At 34.6% G+C, this 22257-nt stretch overlaps 1 protein-coding gene across 4 annotated transcripts in view; it reads left to right on the top strand.

Annotated features, from left to right (window-relative positions):
* RALGAPA1 (Ral GTPase activating protein catalytic subunit alpha 1) overlaps window positions 1-22257 on the top strand; it is a 323542-nt gene that overhangs the window by 74101 nt on the left and 227184 nt on the right. For all 4 annotated transcript variants that reach the window (XM_069082259.1, XM_069082260.1, XM_069082261.1 and 1 more), the window contains exons 12-16: window positions 8439-8579; window positions 9856-10004; window positions 11267-11396; window positions 13837-14074; window positions 16719-16880. In XM_069082259.1, coding sequence (XP_068938360.1) covers window positions 8439-8579; window positions 9856-10004; window positions 11267-11396; window positions 13837-14074; window positions 16719-16880 — 820 coding nt within the window. The remainder of the gene's footprint in view (window positions 1-8438; window positions 8580-9855; window positions 10005-11266; window positions 11397-13836; window positions 14075-16718; window positions 16881-22257) is intronic.

The raw sequence follows: 22257 nt of genomic DNA, 5'->3' as shown, positions 1-22257 counted from the left end.
ATCATCTCTATGCTGATAATTTTTTTTTCTTTTTTTGGAGAGGGAAAAGGCAGGACAGTTGGAGTTAAGTGACTTGCCCAAGGTCACATGATTAGTAAGTGTTTTTCTGAGGCCGGATTTGAACTTGGGTCCTCCTGACTCCAGGGCCAGTGCTCTATTCATTGTGTCAACTAGCCGCCCCTATGCTGATAATTTTTAAATCTACCTATCCAGTCTTAACCTCTCATCCAGCGTCTCCAACTGCTTTTTAGACATCTTGTACTAGATATCTAGTAGACATCTTAAACTCGACATGTCCAAAACTGAATTCATTGCCTTTCCCCTCTAAACCCAACCCCCTTCTGAACTTCACTATGACTGTCAGGGTCACCACTGTCCTTACAGTTCTCCAGGCTTGGAACTTCCATGTCATCCTTGACTTCTCTCTGTCTCTCACCTCCCATTTCTGAACTGTTGCTGAGACCTGCAACATCTCCTGAACTCCCCATTTGATGTTGCTACCACTTTGGTGTAGACCCTAACCACTGTATGCCTGAACTAATTGCTATACTGTCTTTGTAGAATTCTCTCTCCTCTAATCCATCCCCCATTCAGCTACCAAAGTGATCTTTCTGAAGTGCAAGTCCATTCATGTCACTTTCTACTTAGTAAATTCCAGTGTTCTTCTGTCACCTCCAGGATCAAATACAAAATTCTCTGGTGTTCAAAGCCCTTTATAACCTATTAACTCACCATGTTATTTGTCTTCCCAGCTCAGTTTAAAACAAATACCTGGGTTTGGGAATTTCTAGAAAATTTATACTCAGGAAAATGATACAATCACACGTTTTATTATTATAAGACACAGCAAACAGCATATGCACATGCACATGCTGCATGGCAGTATAAACAGAGGTTCATTCTCCTGGATAGAAGAAACTCTTGACATGAGGGGGAAGGGCATGTCAAGGAGGATACACTCAAAGTTGGGGTTCAGTGGCAAGATTAGATACCTTTAGAATTGGGTTGGTTGAGAACAGGTCATCAGTGCCAGATGAAGGAGGGGGCATTCCTAATCAGACCCAGATATGGTGGAAAAGTTCTTGGGATTCCTTATTGATACCGTAAAGCCAAGCACGAGCAGCTTTCCAGAGGACGGCTGCTGTGAATGGCTTTCAAGATTCTGATTACATAGTATAGTGAACACTCTATTTATTCAATAACAAATCAGAGCAAAATACAGCATTCACAGTGTAACATCTTATCACAGAAAATCAAAATACAGCATTCACCATGTCACAACTCAACAACTTATCACTAAAATGGCCACTTAGATTTCACCAAAGTGGTCACATAGTTTTAAACAAAGTATATTCATTTGGTCAATCACAAAATCCTTAATTCAGTCACAAAGTACAAAAGTCAAAGTTCTCCACCTCTAGGTCACAGTAAATCATAATCTCAGTTAGTACACAGTATCCAAGTAAAATCTTCTTTCAGCTTGACTCGAGGCTGGCTCTCATCTTCCATGGTTCCTCTTCCATGGTCCCAGTTCCAGCTATCACCTGGGTTCAAAGGCAGGCAGCTCCCAGTTTCTTGTCTAGCTGCTTGTCCAGTTCTTCGTCCAGTTCCCATTCTATATTGAAGTTCACAGTGTCCAGTCTACCTCAAGTCCTTCAAACTTTGTTTCTGGGAAGACACAGCTTGACAGAGCCACAATAATATGCATGCACATTGCCGGCATCATCATCAATTCACTATCTGCCTGTGAAATCAACTCAGACCTACCAACAAGGTCTGAGAACTCAACACAAATCATCAACATAGAAATCAACACAGACCCACAAATGAGGTCTGCACAAATCATCAATAAAGTCCCAGGACCTCCAAAACCCTTCTCCAAGACTAAGCATACAACGAGAAAATCCTCTTTCAGGGCTTCCAGTAAGGTCTGTAGCCCAAAGAGATCAAAGAAAAAGGATCTATACGTACAAAAATATTTATAGCAGCTCTTTTTGTGAAGGCAAGAACTGGAAATTGAAGGGATACCCATCAACTGGGGGAATAGCTGGACAAGTTGTGGTATGTGATTGTAATGGAACACTATTGTGCTATAAGAAGTAATGAACAGGATGGTTTCAGAAAAGCCTAGAAAAACTCATATGAACTCATGCAAAGTGAAGTAAGCAGAACCAAGAGAACACTGTATATAGTAAGAGCAATGCTGTATGATAATCAACTGTAAATGACTTAGTTATCTGGATCAATAATAATGATCCAAGAGAATTACAAGGGACTTATGATGAAAAAACACTATCCACCTCAAGGAAAAGAAATGATTGAGTCTGAATGCATGTTGAAGCATACTTTTTAAACTTTTTTTTGTTTTGTTTTGTGTTTTCATAAGTGTGTTGTATTGTCTGTGGTTATTTTAACTGGAATTTCCCCTTCTATCTTTTGCTGCTGGACTTTGTTAGTAATATACAGAAATGCTGATAATTTATGTGACTTTTATTTTATATCCTGAAGCTTTGCTGAAGTTGTTCATTATTTCCACTAGTTTTTTAGTTCACTCTCTGGGATTCTCCAAGTATACCATCATATTTTTTGCAAAGAATGATAGTTTTGTTTCCTTATTGCGTATTCTAATTCTTTCAATTTCTTTTTCTTATTGCTATAGCTAGCATTTGTAGTAATATTGAGTAACAGTGGTGATAATGGACATCTTTGCTTTACCTCATTTTATTCGCAAGTCTTCTAGCTCATTCTCATTACATATAATGCTTACTGATCATTTTAGATAGATAATACTACTTATCATTTTGAGGAAAGCTCCATTTATTCCTATGTGTTCTGTAACATTTTTAATATGTGTGAGTTTTGCATTTTGTCAAAAGCCTTTTCTGCATATATTGATATAATCATATGATTTCTGTTAGTTTTGTTGTTGATGTGGCCAGTTATGCTGATTGTTTTCCCAATAATGAACAGTCCTGCATTCTTGTCATGAATCCTGCCTGGTCATAGTGTATTATTCTGATGATAAATTTCTGTAATCTCTTTGCTAATGTTTTATTTTAAATTTAGGGAAATTTGTCTATAATTTTCTTTTTCTGTTTTGCCCCTTCTAGGTTTAAGTATCAGCACATTTGTGTCATAAAAACAAATCAGTGGTACTCCTTCTCTGCCTATTTTTTCCAAATAGTTTATGTAGTATTGGAATTAATTGTTCTTAAATTTTTGGTAGAATTCACTTGTAATCCATCTGGCCATGGATTTTTTTCTTATATATATATATATATATATTTTTTTTTTTTTTTAGGTTTTTCTTAGGTTGTTCATTGATGACTTGTTCAATTTCTTTTTCTGATAAAGAATTATTTAGCTTTTTATTTCCTCTTCTGTTAAGATAGACAATTTAGGGGCGGCCAGGTAGCACAGCGAGTAAGAACACTGGCTCCAGTGTCGGGATGACCTGGGGATCAAATCCGGGCTCAGATACTTAGCACCACACCCAGAAATAACTGGCCGTGTAACCTTGAGCAAGTTACTTAACCCCAATTGCTTTAAAAAAAAAAAAAAACAAAAGATAGACAATTCATATTTTTTATGAATATCTACTTCATTAGGATTGTCACATTTATTGGCTTACATAGCTAGGTAACATAGCTCTTAATTATTGCTTTAACTTCCTGTTCATTGATGGTGAATTCACCTTTTTCATTTTTGATACTTCACAGTTATGATTACTTAGTGTGTATTTTCTTCCATTCTGTTTTTTCCCCTCTTTATACATCTCTCTCTCCTTTCACCCTGTGCTTCCTCACCAGTGTTTTGCTTCTGATAACTGCCTCCCTCAATCTTCCCTCCCTTCTATCAGACCCATTCCTTTTCTTTTCCTTTCCCCTCCATCTTCCCTATTGAGTTAGATAAATTTTATACCCCACTAAGTGTGTATGTTGTTCCCTCTTTGAGCCATATCCAATGTGAGTAAGATTCAAACAATGTTCACCTCCTTCCCTTATTTCCCTCTACTGAAATAGGTCTTTTACTGCTCTTCATGTGATGTAATTCTGCCCATTCTGTTTCCCCCTTTTCTTTTCTCCCAGTTATTTTGTATTATCACATCAAAGTAAGCTTATACCCACACCTTCTAACTGCTCTAATAGATATACAGTTCTCAAGAGTTACAAGTATCATCATCCTTTGTAGGGATGTAAACAGTTTAACCTTATTGAATAACCTGTTGTTTTTATTTAAATTTCTTTCCTCTTTACCTTTTTATGCTTCTCTGGAGTCTCATATTTGAAGATTAAATTTTCTGTTCAGCTCTGGTCTTTTCATTAGGAAAGTTTGAAGGTCCCATATTTCATTGATTGTCCATTTTTTCCCCTGAAAGATCATGCTAGATTTTGCTGGGTAGTTGATTCTTCGTTATAGTCCCAGCTCCTTTGTCTTCCAGAATATCATATTCCAAGCCCCTCTTATACTTTAATGTAGAAGCTGCTAAGTCCTGTGTAATCCTGACTATGGCTCCTTGATATTTGAATTGTTTCTTTCTGGTTACTTGCAGTATTTTTTTAAAAACCTGATAATTCTGGAATTTGGCTACAGTATTCCTTTGAGTTTTCATTTTAAACTCTTTCAGGAAGTGACCAGTGGATTCTTTCAAAGGCTGTTTTTCATATTTCACCCTCTGGTTCTTGGATATCAGTGCAGTTTTCTTTAATAATTTCTTGCAAGATGCTGTTCAGGCTCTTTTTGATAGTGGCTTTCAGGTAATTCAGTAATTCTTAAATTATTTCACCTGGATCTGTTTTCCAGGTCAGTTATTTTTCCCATGAGGTATTTTACATTTTCTTATTTTTTTGTTGTTGTTCTTTTCATTTTCTTTGACTGATTCATGATGTCTCATAGTCATTAGCTTTCCGTTTACCCAGTTCTATTTTTTAAGGACTTTTTTTCTTCAGTTAGCTTTTGCACTTCCTTTTCCATTTGGCCAGTTCTATTTTTTAAGGAGTTTTCTTCAGTAGATTTTGTTTTCATTCAGTCAGTTATATTTTTAAAGTAATTTTTTCTGCAGTCAATTTTTGTTCTTCCTTTTCCAAGCTGTGAACTCTCTTGGATACTTCTCATTTCTTTTCCCAATTTGTTTTCTACTTCTCTTATTTGATTTTTGAAATTCTTTTTGTGCTCTTCCAAGAAGGCTTTTTGAACTTGAAACTAATTCATATTCCCTTTTGAGGTTTCACAGTTAGGCATTTTGCCATTGTCCTCTTCTGAGTCAGGGTTTGGATCTTCCTATGGTAGCTTTCTTTGGTCAGGGCTCCTTTCTGTTTTTTGTTCATTTTTTAAAAAGTTGAGCTCTGCTCCTGAGGCACAGAGGACACTGTCCCACACTTCATGTGCTGGGGGTCAGGTGTTAGGGTGGAGGTGCTGGCAGCTTGCCCAGTGCCCTGGGGTGGCTTCATCTATTATCTTCCTGTTATGCCCTAGGTTTGGTGGATTTCAGTTTGCCTGCTGAGCCAGGACCACAGGGCCTTGGTTGCTGATCTGAGCTAAGAACCTCCTGTTGGCTTACCTAGACACTGATTGCTGTGCTCCAGTTCCCCTTTACCCAAGTGAAACAGACCTTTTCTAAAAGTCCTTCTAAGTTCTCTTGGACTGGAAAATTGTTTCATGTCTTTTTGTGGATTCTATTGCTCCAGAATTCCTTTAAAGGCTTGATTTAACATTGTTTCTGAGGGAAACTAGGGAGAGAGCTCAGGCAACTTCCTGACTTCTCTCTGTCATTTTAGCTTCACCCTCTCTGTTTCTTTAAAGAGCTTTTTATAATAATATTTATAAAGTGATCATATTTTGGTAGATTGATGCAGATATTTTAAAATGTATATTTGTAAAACTGAATAAAATATTCTTTTTATTTTCTGAGATTTTGTTATTGCTAGACCATAATGGCTATTGGGAAGTCCTTAGGTCTAGGTCTTTTCCTTTCCTTTCTCAAATAGTTTCACATTGAGTGCACTGTTTTCCTCTCCTCAATTCTTGCCCTTTTGTTTGGGGTCTTCAGCATCCATATTGATGCTCCCTCCCTCCTAACCTCTCCATTCCTCAGGTTTCTTAAATCTTACAGACATCACACTTTTGATCATTCATCCTATCTTCTTCAGTAGATTGCTGCTTCTCTCATCCCCACTCTCTCGCTTGAACTTCAGTCTCTGCATTTACTGGATGTTTCCCTCCTGCCTAACAAACATGTTCACTTCATCCATCCATTCCCTGTAAGCTATCCTCATTTCTAAGAAGGCCGTCTACAATCAATGCCTTCATTTCCTTTCCTCCCATTGTTTTATTAACCCTCCATAGTCTATGTTGCTTATCATTCAACTGAAACTGTGGTCTCCAAATTCACCAGTGATCTCTTACTTGCTGTGTATAATGGTCTTTTTCAGTTTTCATCCTCCATGACCTTTCTGTGAACTTTGACACTGAATTCATCACTTGTCTTCTCTTTAGGGTTCTATGACACTACTCTGTCCTAGTTCTCTACCTGTCTGGCTACTCTTTCTCAGTTTCCTTTGCTTTATCTTCATCCAAGTCATGGCCATTAACTGTGGATGGCTCCCAGCAACCATCTTTTCTCTTCTTTTTTCTCCTCCTCTCCTTTTCTTTCTCTCTCTATAATATTTCACTTAGAGATCTTGTCTGTCACCTGTGCTGATGATTTCCAGATCTGCTTATCCAGTCCTAACCCCCCTCTTAAAACCACCATACTGGTATCTTAAATTTCCTGTTTGACAACTGAAACAGAATTTCTTGTAGATGCCTTAAACTCAGCATGTCCAAAACTGAACTCATTATCTTTTCTTCCTTTCACATTTTCCCTGTTACTGTCAAGGGTACCACCATCCTTTCTGTCATTCATTCTTACAGCCTCGGTGTCATTCTTAACTCTTCACATTTTCTCATCCCCCATATCCATTCTGTTGATAAGTCTTGTTGATTCTACTTTCATATTATGACTCATATGTTTCCCTTTTCTATCTTCTGACAGTCTCCATCGTGGTGCAGGCTCTCATCACCTTACATCTGTAATACTGCAATACAGTTGGTTGTTCTCCCTGCCTCCACCCCTCATTCTAATGCAATTGAATCCTAAAGTGCAGATCTGACCATTTCAGCAGACTCCTGTAGACTCCCTGTGAAATTAGGATCAAATATAAAATCCTGTGTTTGGCATTTTTAGCTCTTTATAACCTAGCCTTTCTTGTCTTCCTAGTCTTCTTACCCCTAAGTACCCTGTGCTCTCATGACATTGATCTCTTTCCTGTTCCTCACACAGGAGACTTCATATCCTGATAATGAGCGTTTTTATTGGCTTTCCTTCATGCTTCCAGGGTTTTCCCTCATTATCTCTACCTTCTGGATTCCTTTAAGTCCCAGCTAAAAATCCTTTCTCTGGGACTATTTTTCTGATCCCCCTTAATTCTAGTTCCTTTCCTCTATTGAGTATCTGTAGTTTGTTTTTACATAATTGTTTTCATATTGTGTTCCCATTAGATTCTTATCACTTGAGAGCAGGGACTATTTTTTGCCTTTCTTTGTATTCCTAGCATGTAGCAATTTTTGTACCTAGTAAGTGCATAATAAATGCTTATTGTTTGCCTAATGGACCCACAGTTATTCTACTTCTTTAAACAAAAATTCTGACATTCCTTTATTTTATCATTCCATTACACTTTATGCCTTCACCCCTTTTAAACCTCTTTACCCTCACCTCTTAGTGCTTACCTTTCAGTAATCAGGTGATCACCCATTTTCAGACTTCCCTTTATTCCTTCCTTTTTATTATTCATCCCCTTATCTTGTCATAGCTCATCCCTTGTTAGACTTCAGCTCTTTATTAATCCTCACCATCTAACTTTTCTTTCTTTTTTTTTTTTTAAAGCAATTGGGGTTAAGTAATTTGCTCAAGGTTACACAGCCAATTATTTTTTGTGTGGGTGCCACCAAGTATATGAGGCCAGAACTGACCCAGGTCTCCTGACGCTGGGGCCGGCGTTCTTACTCATTGCGCCACCTGGCTGCCCCCATCTGACTTTTCTGTACCTGCTCAGATACACAGAAAGGAGTTGGAGGAAAATTACATAACTGGGACATTATAAATATATGTTCTCCTTCTTCAGCATATGCCTCAGTGTAGCCAGGCAGTCAATTTAACTCTTCCTAATTGCTTCCATATCTCATTTTCCATAGAAGCTATTAAAAACCTTTTCTTGTTGTGTTTGTTGTTCAGTATAACCTGATGAATTTTATATTTTTATCATGTCTATGTATTTTTTCTATTTTGTGAGTGTGTGTGTGTGTGTGTGTGTGTCTGTGTTGAGCCTATAGAATTACTATGGCATATCTCACTTTTGTAATATGTTAAATTAAGAGACATTTATTTTATGCTTCAGGAAAAAGTGACCAAATCATCTAGTCATGTTCGAAATTCCAATTGGACAAAAAATGGCTCCTATCAAAATACTCTCTATAAAGGTTCTGACATGGAGGATGCAGACCAAAATATACGAGCAGGTGCCCAGTTAGTATTTCAGGTAGGTCCCTTTGCTGGTTAATTTTTTTCAAATATCTTTTCTCATAATAAAGGTTTTCTAAAAATTTTATTTTGGGTGATAGTGCTCTCTATTCTGATTGTCTCTGAAAACCCTGTGATGAGTTGAGATGAGTAGAATATATATGACATTTTTTGAATTATTTTTCCAAAGATTCTGTCTTGTGTATTTTTAATTCTGGGAAGTTAACATTACCTAATTATCATGATTCTTTTATTTTGGCTTAACTAAATGAGAGCTTTTGTAACTCTTGTTTTAAAGCAAACAAACTTATTTTGGCTTTTTTTTTCTGGTATGTGAAATTACCTGTATCCATCATTTGGTTCAGTTCTCATTGTATAGATGAAACAAAAAATAGAAAGAATGACTTATCTATACTAAATGTCATAGATATGCTAGAGTCAGCCAGCAAACATTTGTTAAATGCTTTTCTATGAGGCAGGCTACAAAGATAAGAATGAGAATAATCTTTGCTCTGATAATATACAAAATAAATGTAAAATAAGCATAAAGTAGTTCTAATATACAAGGTAGTGAGTGAGGGCAGTAGCAAGTGTTTTGTTTGTTTTGTTTTTTGTTGTTTTATTTTTGTTTTCCTAGAGGGGGCAGGAACAAGGGAGAAAGGGATCTGGAAAGGAATCATGTTGAAAGTGATAATTAATTTGTGCATTGAAGGAACTTAGGGATTCTTTGGGGCAGAGTTGGGGGGCAAGTGTATTCTAGACTTGGGGACAATCAGTGCAAAGACATGGAAAAGGGAGATGGAATGCCATGCCATTGCGAAGGAACAGAGTAAAGTCCAGTTTGGGTGGACCATAGAGTGCTGGCAAAGAAGTAATATATTAGGCAGATATTAAGATAAAGGCTGAGTTTTGAAAGGCTTTCAAAACTAATCATAGGGAGTTGCTGGAGCTTATTGAGTAGGAGAGTGACATGGTTAGATCTGTGGTTAAGGAAAATAATTTTGGCACCTGTGTGGAGGATGGATTGGAATCAGCAGACTTGAAGCAGGGAGAATAATTTGGAGGCTATTGTAGTAGTTCTAGGTGAGTGGCGATAATAGGATGAAATAAGGTGGTACTTTTGTGAGAATTATCTTAAGAATCTCCTTATTTTTACAAAACATCTCTAAACTTATAAGTTAGCCTTGTGAATTTAATGGGTAACGACTTTAAATTGTTTAGTTACGTTTGTTACCCTATAATTTAAATTCCGTTATCATATAATTTTTAATTTGTATATTCATTTTTTCCTCTAGGTTTTTATAGTCAACTCATCAAATATATTTCTTCTTGAACCTGCAAATGAAATTAAAAGTCTTTTGGATGAGCACACAGATATGTGTAAACGTATTCTTAATATTTATCGATTCATGGTTGTACAAATATCAATGGATAAGAAGACTTGGTAAAAAGTTCCATTATCTTTTGTATGTTTTTAATGTCTATAGAAATATGTATCATTTGTAAGAGGAATAAACTCTTATTTTGAGAATCTCCTTTAACAGTATTTGAACACCAAAAAATTATTCAACTCTCCAATTGTTTCATGTTCCAGCCTCTTTGTGCCACATTTTAGATATTGAACCAGATTTGGTGTGAGAGGCAAGTTGTGATGTAATGAGTTTATTAAGAATTTTTTGTGGTTTTAATCAGTTATATAAAATACACGATTAACATTAAAAAATTCACACTTGTCTGCATTGAACTCTTTTTCTTACATATGGACATGTTCTACTATAGTGCATATTGGAAATTTTGACTAGTTCCTGGGCAAAATGTAATTTTACCACAAAAGAAGAAATATTAAACCAGAAAATTTTGCCTTCATTATCTTTGTGATTGACTTCATATACATATTGTTCTGTTTTGTCATTGTCCATTTATAAATTTAATTATTTATTTTTAATCTTTTAAGTTCATCCTTCTCGTTTTGCAGGACAATCTTTTGGGGGGGGCAATTGGGGTTAAGTGACTTGCCCAAGGTCACACGGCTAGTTTTGTATGTAAGTGTCTGAGGCTGCATTTGAACTCAGGTCCTCCTGACTCCAGGGCCGGTGCTCTATTCACTGCACCACCTAGCTGCCCCCTTTCAGGACAATCTTGACAGCCAAAACTAAAATCTGGTTCTGCCTCTGACAAATGCCTTACTATCTTTCCCATGTGTGTTTACTAGAGTTTGGTCTACAGCAGAGAAAAAAGGGGTCGTGGTAGAGAATTCAGCTAAATGCTAGTCTGGCTTTAAGCTTTAAACTTTAAACTGTGCCGTCCCCTTACTTACAATTATTGGTACAATTTGAGAATTTGCAGAAGCAAATAGGGTAGTGTCATGTTCTTGATAGCATGGACACTAATTAATAAGTTAAGTTTTGTATAGCACTCTTAATATTTATGGAGTGCTTTACATATATTATTTTATTTGATCCTTGTGCTTGTAAGAAAACTGAGACAAAGTAGGTCAAGTAACTTGCCCAGAATCACACAGCTAGTGAGTATATGAGGCAGGATTTGAACTTAAATCTTCCTCACTCTAAGCCCCAAACTAGATACCATCTATCTGCTTCTATAACATTCTTGAATTCAAATATATTTAATTTGAAAGGTTAAGTATTAAGTAAAAGTAAGTGTTCATAAGTAGGAAAAGTTAATATTTCTTTGTTTTTCTTTTAGGGAACAGATGTTGCTTGTATTGCTCAGAGTCACAGAATCTGTCCTGAAGATGCCATCACAAACTTTTCTGCAATACCAAGGAAGAAAAAATATGACACTAGCAGGTCGACTTGCAGGACCTCTTTTTCAGGCAATAAAAAAAATTTTTTCCCTAAAAGTTTAGTGTAAGCTTTTGGATTAGTTTTAACTCACCAGCATTGTAATGTCATTTGAGAAAGTTTTAATGTGAAAGACACCATTTAAAGAGCTTAGTAGTGAAATTGTAGGTTAAACAAGAAAAAAGTTATTATTCTCTTCCCCAAGATCTGTTAAATCATGTAACTGTATATAGAATCTACATGTACATGGAAGTAGAATATTGTATTATGACTGCAGAAGTTTATCTTAATTATAACAACTATGATTTATATGTGAATTATTGAAAAAGCAATACAAGATTGTATAAGTAATGCTGTTACTATTTTTTTTAGTATTTCCAAATATCCAAGATTATAAGGAAATACTTTTTCTTAAAATTATTTCCACTTCAAATAATTATCTTCAAGATTCTTGCTTACCATTGTTGAACAAAAAAAATATTGATAATAGACTCATCTTTTAGGCATAAATCTATTTAATGTCCAAACTGGCAAATTCCCTTCTTGTCCTCTGACATTTCTCTTATACAAGACTTTTTGAGGGAACATTTATAGGAATCTTGAAAAAAAAATGGAACAATAGTCACTGAATCTTTCTAGAATGCTCCTGGACAGTCATCCTCCTAAGATTACTTCTCACATTTTGACCTCTCCCTTCCTGGCTTTTTGATAATAATCAAATGAACCTCCCTCTGATCAAAGTCCTTATCCCTTCAGAATGGGGGGGGGAAAGGTATTGTCCATAGGTGGGTCATAACTAGTCCTTTCTGGAGATGGAGAAGGCAATGATCTTAACTAGACAAGAGGTATTTCTTGTTCTAAATTTGCTTATCACCCTTAATTCATTTTCTAGGGCCTTAGTTTTTTATTTTTGACTTTTTGCATACTTTCCTAAAGGGAGAAGTCTAAAAAGGACTTTAGAGAAATATTTGTTTCTTTATATTCTTGGTTGAAGCATAAAATGTTTTTAAAAATCCTTCTGCAGTATTTAACTTGTAGTATAAATTGTTGCTTAGTCATACTAGAATTAAAAATTGTAAAATGATGTTTTGTTTGCCTATGTATTTTCTTTTTTTTTTTTTTAAAGCAATTGGGGTTAAGTAACTTGCTCAAGGTTACATGGCCAGTTATTTCTGGGTATGGTGCTGAGTGTCTGAGCCCGGGATTCGATCTCCAGGTTGTCCTGACACTAGAGCCAGTGCTCTTACTCACTGTGCTACCTGGCCGCCCCTTGCCTATGTATTTTCAATAAAAAGATAACTAAAACCTAGCTATTGCAAGGTGCTGGGATTAATTCATACAGTGAACACAGATCTTCCTAGGTTGAGTGATCATGCCAAGTAAAAGTTTTCTGTAGTACGAATCTTCCAGTTCTGGCTGTTCATATAACCATTGACATTAAACTAGGTTTTATCTGGGGGAAAAAAAGTCTTACACACCAAACTGTTTTTGAATGCATGTTTAAACCTGGACAAAATATATGTCCATATCCCTTTTGAAATTATTTAAAATTCTTTGAAGTAAAACATCTTTCTATAGGTACATTTTTTTTTGTTAATGTATGTGGTCAACAATACCTAACAGTTATTATAAATAATCCATTGTTCATGTGGCATTTTAAAACTAACCTCATTGTTTAAATCCATGATTACTCTAAAGGTTTATAACTTATATGAAATTCATACTGTGAGATATATGTAGGATTAAATTTTTTTAATATGTGTATGATATACACATGTATATAGGAACATACACATTTATGTATACGTATGTGTGTATATACACACGTATATACATGCATATATATCCATACCCTACATGTATGCCATATTTCTGTAAATATGAGCTTTCATATTTGATTTATTTTTTAGTATAGTATATAGTAGACATGTGTAATATATGTATCATATATACTTATTAGATATATAAAAGTATAAACTTAAACAAGGATAATTCAGATGTGAATGTGCATATTATGTCTTATTCATTTGACAGCCATGAATATTTTTAGCTTTTAATAAATTTGAAATATAAATTTTTTATGGAGAGTTTGCCCATCATTTCATATAGAAATAACACAAAAAATTTAATTGGATTTTATACAGTGTGAATTCTATTCAAATTTGTGAATGATTGAATGCAGGGTAAAAGCTCCATCAAAGAAATTCCATTTCAATATTGACAGCATGCCAATATTAGTTGTGGTAAAATAGGGAATAACTTTATTATTGAAAATGTTCATGATGGGTATTTTATTGATAAGGAATGTTCTGACCACATCCCCTCTACCCCCCTGGCTCCCACAGACAATTTCTAGGTAAAAAGTGATCAAAATTTTCTTGTTTCTAGATGAATAGTTGATGACTGAATATCTTTCTAAAGTTACAGGCTACCCTCAGTACATTTAATTGTTGCTTTTGACTTTTTTTTTAGACTCTTATAGTAGCCTGGATCAAAGCAAATCTAAATGTTTATATCTCCCGGGAGCTTTGGGATGACTTGTTGTCTGTATTGTCATCACTCACATATTGGGAAGAATTGGCCACTGAGTGGTCATTGACTATGGAGACACTAACTAAAGTATTAGCTAGAAATTTATATAACTTGGATCTAAATGATTTACCATTGGATAAGCTAAGTGAACAGAAACAGAAAAAGCACAAAGGCAAAGGTAAGAAAGATATTCTAAACTGCCTTAATTACCCAGTAGGAAAAGTAGATTTTCCCCTTAAAGCTGCTTGTATTTCTGCCTGCAGGTTCTAAAGGCCATATTATTTTTAAAACAAATTTAAAAAAACAAGATACTTTTGAATTACTAGACACTTTGTTTAAAACAAACAAAACTTGAGATAACATGAAATGGGAATAGTATTAATGAACTGAAAATCAAAAAAGTTTTTACATCAAAATCTTTCCCATAATCTGGGAGATTTTAGTTGTTTAAAGTGGTGGTGGTGGGGTTTTGTTTGTTTTGAATTAGCCATACTGAATGTAGTAAGAATGGTATTCCTTTTTGTTAATGTTTCAAGATCAAGTCCTGCCTCTGATAATTAACTAGCTGTGTGACTTGGGCAAGTCACTCCAGTTTATTAATTGAGTTTCCTCATCTGTAAAATAAGGGGGTTGGATTTAGATGTCCTCTGATGACCCTTCCAGCTCTTAGAGTATGATTCTTTTTGTTTTATTTCAGTTTCCTGATAATTGTTATTACCTTAAGCATGTCTAAACAATCCCCTATTAGGATTGAAGGATAATTTGCTAATATATTGAAGACTTTTTTATTTAAACTTAAATATTAAAAAAAGAGCATATCATACATATAGAACACAAAAGAGGACTTTATCTAAAACTTAAATATCTAATAAATTCTGCATGTTAATCTTCAAAACTGTCCTACTTGTCTATGCTTCCTTCTGGACTATCTTTTATTCTCTTTTGTGTATTTGCAAAGATAAGTAGAACATTTATTAAATAGAACAATATTAAATACATACTATGCTTCAGGCTCTGTGCTAAGCACTTGAAATACAAATACAAGCAAAAAGAAAGACAGTTGGTACTCTAAAGAAGCTTATGTTCTAATGGGAGAAAGATAATCTGTAAAAGAGAGCTGAAAAGTATATCCAGGCAAGTTGGGGGACAGTATGGTAGGTGCTTACCAACGGGGTAAAGTGTAGAAATTTGAAGAGGTGGGAGCAGATTAAGTAAAAAAGTGAACAAGGCTGGCCTGGGTACCTCTTTAAAGTGGAGATTCCGGTGGAAACTGACCAATTGGAGGAGGGATTTCCAGGGTAAGAAGATAGCTGGAATTAGAGGTTGGAAAAGTTTGGAAAATCAAGAACAGAGCAGAGAGAGAAGATGTAAAGTATTTCATTGGCCCTCTTTTTGTGGGGGTACATTACTTGCCCCCTTCATTTAACTGAAAGGGAGAAGGGGAAAAAAACCCTCTTCTAAGAACTAAGTATAGTTAAGCAAAACAAATTTATTCGTTGACCATTCCCCCAAAATGAGTTTCTCTTAACGTTGTGTCCATCACTTTTCTGTCAGGAGGTGATTAATGTGCTTCATCATAGGTGCTCTAAAAACATGTATTGATCAGAGTTATAATTCTTTTAAACTTGTTTTTCTCTATAATATTATTATCATTGTATAAACTATTGTGGTTCTTCTCATTTCAGTCTGCTTCAGTTTACACTTTCCAGGATTCCTTAAACTTGTCTTTTTCATTTCTTATGATACAGTTTTACATCCATCTTTAGTCGTGCCAACACTAACTTTGCTTGCCTTTCCCTATTTCACAATAGGTTTCTACCCATCTTTTTGTGTAGTTCCAGGGTAGAAGAAGTCTCCTACTATGTTTTCTTGTTGCATTTCTTGATCATTATTCAGTTTGGTACAAAATTCAGGATTTTACTGCAGTTCTTATATGTGAACTGGGCAGCTTGCCTCCCATTTAGGTGGAATCTTAGTAGTAAGTCCTATGAAAACTTATTTTTAAAAAATTCATTTCCAAGGCATTTGATTTATTCAGTTTGCTTAATTAAAAAAATTGAATATTTACATGAAAATGATAAGAGAATAATTCCCAAGGTTTAGCCAACTGGCCACAGAGTGGTCATTTTTAAAGAAATATTTGCCCAGTTTTAAAAATCAAGTAGCCATCTTTTTCTAGGGCTTTGATTTCCTTAGGAACCATTATGGCAATGCAGAGACAGTTGTAATCTCTTTTTGTTATTGGCACAAGTTAGACAAACATAAAAACAAGATTGTGATTACTTTTTCTCTTCCTTCACAATTGTCCCTTATTTCTGCTTTCCTTCCTCTGTTTCTCCCTCCTTCATTCCTTCTCTTCCAGTTGTACAGGATGATATAATCTTCATTGGGTGAGGGAGTAGCTGTACTAATAACATTGCTTATCTTGGTGTTTTTTTTGTTTTTGTTTTTTTTTTGCTTTTTGGAGGGTTCCAGAAAGGTAGGGCAGTTGGGGTTAAGTGACTTGCCCAAGGTCATATGACATTGTGTGTGTACGTGTGTGTGTGCACGGTGTCTGAGGCCGGATTTGAACTCAGTTCCTCCTGACTACAGAGTCAGTGCTCAATTCACTACACTACCTAGCCTCCCCCAGCATTGCTTATTTTTAAAGTATTGCTTTTGGGGAGAAAGTCTAGTACAAGGAAACCTAATATTAACAGTCCATGACATTTTCATTTGCAACGTAATATATGGTGATTTTTCTATTTATCTGAGACAGATGAAATTTGAACATTTGTTTTTTCAGTTGATGGTAAATTGAGAGATTGAAAATCTGTTTCTAGGAGTTGGACATGAGTTCCAAAAGGCATCTGTTGACAAGTCTTTTTCCAGAGGATGGAGCCGTGATCAACCTGGACAAGCCCCAATGAGACAGCGAAGTGCAACTACTACTGGATCTCCAGGAACTGAAAAGGCAAGAAGTATAGTTCGACAGAAAACAGTTGGTATGTATGCAGTAGAGAACAGTGAAATATTTTAGAACATATTTAATGGTCCTGGGTATTTCAGGTTGAAGCTTGAATGGTTTTTGCTTGTTATTGTTTATAAAGAATCTTTCAGCAATATATGTAAATATACTATTTACTTATCATTTGATTTGGATGGTAAATAATAGCAGCAACATTTTTGCCATTGGTCTAACAGAATGCATATCATGTGGATGATCTTTTTAAATTAGTTTTGATAATTTTTGCAAATTCTTTTTCACTCTAGACACTCCTGATTCTAGTATAATTATGTTGTAGAATTTCTAATTTATAAAATTGAAACAGTTGAACCCACTGATTTTTACAGAAACTTAAGCTTCAAGTGTAGATAATTGTTATGTTAGTAGGTAGTAGTTATATCAGTTGTGGAAATATAATATTTCAGCTTAATTCTTCTAAACGTGATAAATATTCCTTCCTCCCTAAAATAAAATAAAGGGATTATATTCAAGAAGCTATGGAGTCAGGCTGTTCCTAGGAAATCCCACAAATGAATTTTCTTTCCTTCCCACTAGGCATACCCCCAAAACAATGGTATTCATTTTTAGTGACTATGTCGCTTTTGGTAAGCATGAGGGACTTAGTTCCTTTGATCTGAGAAATTATAGAGGGAAACAATAATGGAGATATCTTAGGGATGACCACAGTTGTCATCTTTTTATGGTGGATCTATTCATCATCTTTACAATTTGATTTATTGTAGAACAGTGGAAAGAACATTGAATTAGGAGTTGAGAAACCTTGGTTCTTAGTCTCATTTCCACCTTTCAATAGTTAAGTGACCTTGTATAACTCACTTACCTTCTTCTCTGGACCTTATTTACCTTATATGCAAGAAGGAGATGTTGATACCTTACCTAAAGACTTTACCAGGTGATAATCTTGATGCCTTTTACATCTGTGGGATTCTGTAGTACAGATATTTTTCTACATAATTCTCTTTGGTTGTTTTTTAAATGCTTGTCACTGATGAAAGTAGGATTTACTGTAAAGAAATTTAACATAAATTGATGTTGCTGGAATGTATCTGTTTACAAAAAAAGTTTAGCCATAAAAGGAAAGGCAAAAAGCAATGGAAAATTGTGATAGGTGGTTAATATTTTTAAATTTCCTAAGATGTCACATATTCACAATTGTCCAGTGCCTGTAAAATGAATGCAGGACACAACATTATATTTGTCAGCAACGGGCCTTGAGCTAGAAGATACAGAAAAAGATCTTAGGAAAGAATGTAGGTGCGTTCAGATGTGTATGTAATAGTCAAAGTTTTGTAGATTTGCTTTGGGAGTATTATTAATTAAATCTGTAAACGACCTTTTTAGCCTACTTAACCGATTTTATTGCTCTATCAAACAGACATTCCAACGTGTTTTATGGTAGCAATTATTTTCACTTTTCAGAAATAACCCTTATTAAAACATTTAAACTTCAATGTGGTGATTGCCTCGAACTCATATGAAAATGATAAACTTTTCCTGTTGCTTTTTTATAGAAAGACAGTACATTTCTTCTTGGCAGGTAAACAACCCTATCAAAGAAATATGAGACTAAAAATGTTGTTAAGAAAGGAGCCAATATAAGTTTGCCTCTCTATCAGATGATGAACATTATAAGTATTCTGAGGGAACTACATTGCTATAATTTTTAAATGAGGTCAAACTCTTTATTTCACTTACTTATTGTGTATGTTATCAATTACATTTGTTGTTACACCTGAAAATAGCAAAACCTTAATGAATTTATTCACATAGTATATAATTTGAAGCACTGCTATATCATTTAACTTAGTGCTTTATTAATAATTAAAATTTATATTTTTAATTTAAAATTTTATTTTGTAAACATAAAATTTTTGTATTTATATAATTTATTTTATTATATTTATGCATATAAATATATCATACATAATAGTTATTTATATTATATAAATATATAATATGATATATAATAATCATATATGTTATGTAATTTATTATATATTATATAAATATTTATATTTTATAAATTTATATTATTTAATTTAATAATTATCTAATTTAAAACCTGCTTTTTCTAAAGCTTGGCATTTTGAATTACTTAGATTTTCTTTTCAGTTTAAAGAAATTAATACTTCATTTTCTATATGTATAATTTCATCTGCATCTATACTATCTAGTCCTTTTTTTTCTAATCAGCCTTCTCTCTTCATTGCCATATCTATTCTTATGCCTAGAGTATTGAAATGTTAAGGAAAATATTTTTATAATCTGTGGTTCCATAGCATTTGTTTAGTCAGTTAACTTTTAGACTACTAACAATATGTATTAGACATCCATTTTAATTGTATTTCACTATTGAAATAGACAAGGCCTTTTATTAAAGCAACTTAAACAGGATTATATCTTATAGTTTATTTCTAATGCAAAAACCTAAAAGGTGAAAGTTATTTAAAGATTTTCAGTCTTGTAATTCATTGGAAAAATTTCTCAAGTAAATACATGGTACAAGCTTTTGACTTTGTGCTCATTTTCCATTTTTCATCTGTTTTTCCCTTTTATATTTCTGTCATTAAGCTATGAGAATAATAGATTTGTATTCTTAAGATGGTTTGAACATAGTTCTTCGGTTCATTGATAATAGATGTAGAAGGGCCCTTACAGGTCATCTGATACAGCCCCCTCCTTTTACAGAGAACTTGAAGTCTGGAAAAGTGAAGGGTCCTGCAGGTATTTAGTGGCAGAGCTAGAATTAGAATCCTGATATCTGACTTCAAATTTAACATGCTCCTGTACCATAATGCCTCTTTAAAAGCATGAACAATTAATAAAATGACTTCATGAAAAAAGAATTTAATGAAAAAAATTAAGCCTACCATCATATGTTTAGTGGAATTGTAATTAAAGGGTACCTGCTATATTCATTGGCGTAATACATCCATATTTTTATAAGTTGGAATAGTCCCTTCACTAGTACAAGTTACAGCTTATCCAGTTCCTTCTTATCCTGTGTGATTTCTGTCCACAACCTTCCATTAGTCCTTCATAGAATGTATGCTCATGTGTCATGGAAGCCTTCCACTGGGTTTTTGCACATTTTTCCCTAACCCATGTGTTTGCTGTAGGATTGGCATACCTCCTTTTTCTGGTCATGCATATATTTGATTATGTGACACTTCTTGTGCACAAACCATCCTTGATAATATACTACAGCCTATTTTATACCTACTGTATTTTTTCCATTGTTCTGTACCAACTGAAATTTTCATTTTTTTCTGGGTCTGTAATGTTGAATATAGATATTAAAATGATGAATTTGTGGGCGAATGGACAGTTTCACGTTGAAAGTTCCATGCAATTTCCTGAATGTCAGGTTAACTCAGCTTATATCTACTTGACTCATGTGGATTTTTTTTTTGCTTAGTAGTTACTATCATGTAAATCTTATTAAAATTCTTTAATATTGCTTTGTTCAGTGCCACCAGCATAATGCCTTTCTGAAAACAGCTTTTAGAGAGAACCTCATCATCTAAAAGAAAGGTCTTTTCCTTTTGTATTCTATATAGGAAATCCTCAAACACAGTCATATAGAAATCAGCAGAAACATGTCTTCCGATTTAATACTTTTCTTGATATTGATAATCACAGGGTCATTAATCTTGTATTCTCATAGTGAATTGTGTGACAATGAAGAGAATTTCAGCAGGAGCTTGCCTTTATGTATTTTCATCAAGGATACTATCAGCGAATCATTAACCATTCTCATATAGATTTCCTAGCAGTGGTAAAGCAGGAGTATTCTGTGATAGTTTCTTGCCTTTTTGGTCACCATGATTTTGTAATATCAACTATATTCTTTTTCAGTTTTCCCTTCTCTGAAGTATTTGTTGTGGTCAGCATGATTTTTTCTGCTATTTGACCGGGACTAGCTGCTTTCAACTTCATTTTCTTGAGTATCATTCATACTTTCTTATATAGTACATGTAGTACCAATTGTACTATGTTCTAAATGTTCCACTATCCACTGTCATTGACGTGAGAGAAAGAATCACTACAGAAATTCAGATGTATGCTTCATTTCATATTCATTTGTTCTTTTTCAAATTTCATTTCTGAATATTCTTAGAATGGTCTAGTTTATTCAAGTCTCAATCAAATCTCTTGTAGATTTACTTTTTTCCTCTACTGCTTTATTGCTGTTTCATGTGGTAATCTTGCTTTTAATCTTCACCTTCCACAATAATGTTCACAAATGAGCTTACTTTTTCAAATGAAGTACCCTTGGTTGTTATAACTCCTTGTCAAAGAGATCCAAGGGTATATATTGGATAAGACAGGTTCTGGGCTCTCTTATTTAACGTCTTTGTAGTGATTTATGTTATATGTGTTAAAAAAGAAAGAATTGGTGGTAACCAGTCTTTACTTGTAACTATTTCCTGTTCTTAATATTCCAGAACTTATGTAGATGGTCAGATTAGATCTTTTATAACTATATTGAATGACTTTTCTTCTTCCTTCTGATTTGGTGTTAATTTTGACCTGATAACACACAGCCAAATGATGCCCTAATCAGTAACCAATATATTTGTTTTTATCTAGCACCTTCAAAGATTTTTCAAGAAAGTATTCATAACATACAGTTATAGGACTTCTGAGTGGTCTATATGTCTTTGACCTCTTTTGTTAATGCTCAGTCGTTTTTTCAACATTTATTGTTGTCTGTCAGGTCCAATTTCATGTAGAGGTCACCAAGTACAAAGGTATTTGTTAACTTCATTTGGATACTCTGGTTATCTTCTTTATAGAATTTTGTTGCCATGTCCCCTCACTAGAAATTCCAGTTCTGGGCCCCCTACTGTCTTAAATAGTGGTTGCCTCAGTCTCCCAAAACATCTAGGCCTAGCCTCAGCTTTGCTTCACTTAAATCCCTGACCATTTCCTAGTATCTGCCTTGCCAGCATATAAATACACTTCTTGTAGCATTCCACTTTCTCCCTCGCCCCACATCAGAGTGAAATCTCTTTGATGGCAGGGACCATCGTGGTTTTTATCTTCTCAGCCTGGTGCTTAGCTCCATTGTTTGGTGTGGTTAGTGCTCTATATGTGCTCGCTCGCTCTTTCTTCCTTCCTTCCTTCCTTCCTTCCTTCCTTCCTTCCTTCCTTCCTTCCTTTCTTTCTTTCTTTCTTTCTTTCTTTCTTTCTTTCTTTCTTTCTTCCTTCCTTCCTTCCTTCCTTCCTTCCTTCCTTTCTTTCTTTTTCTTCCTTCCTTTCTTCCTTTCTTTCTTTCCTTCTTTCTTTCTTTCTTTCTTTCTTTCTTTCTTTCTTTCTTTCTTTCTCTCTTTCTCTCTCTCTCTCTCTCT

The sequence above is a fragment of the Petaurus breviceps genome, unplaced genomic scaffold (genome assembly GCF_028583685.1).
Source record: "Petaurus breviceps papuanus isolate PSGF00001 unplaced genomic scaffold, PetGlider_PUasm1.0 164, whole genome shotgun sequence".
NCBI lineage: Eukaryota > Metazoa > Chordata > Mammalia > Diprotodontia > Petauridae > Petaurus > Petaurus breviceps.
The sequence above is the reverse complement of the archived record's forward strand: the minus strand, read 5'-3'. Positions and strand labels throughout refer to the sequence as shown.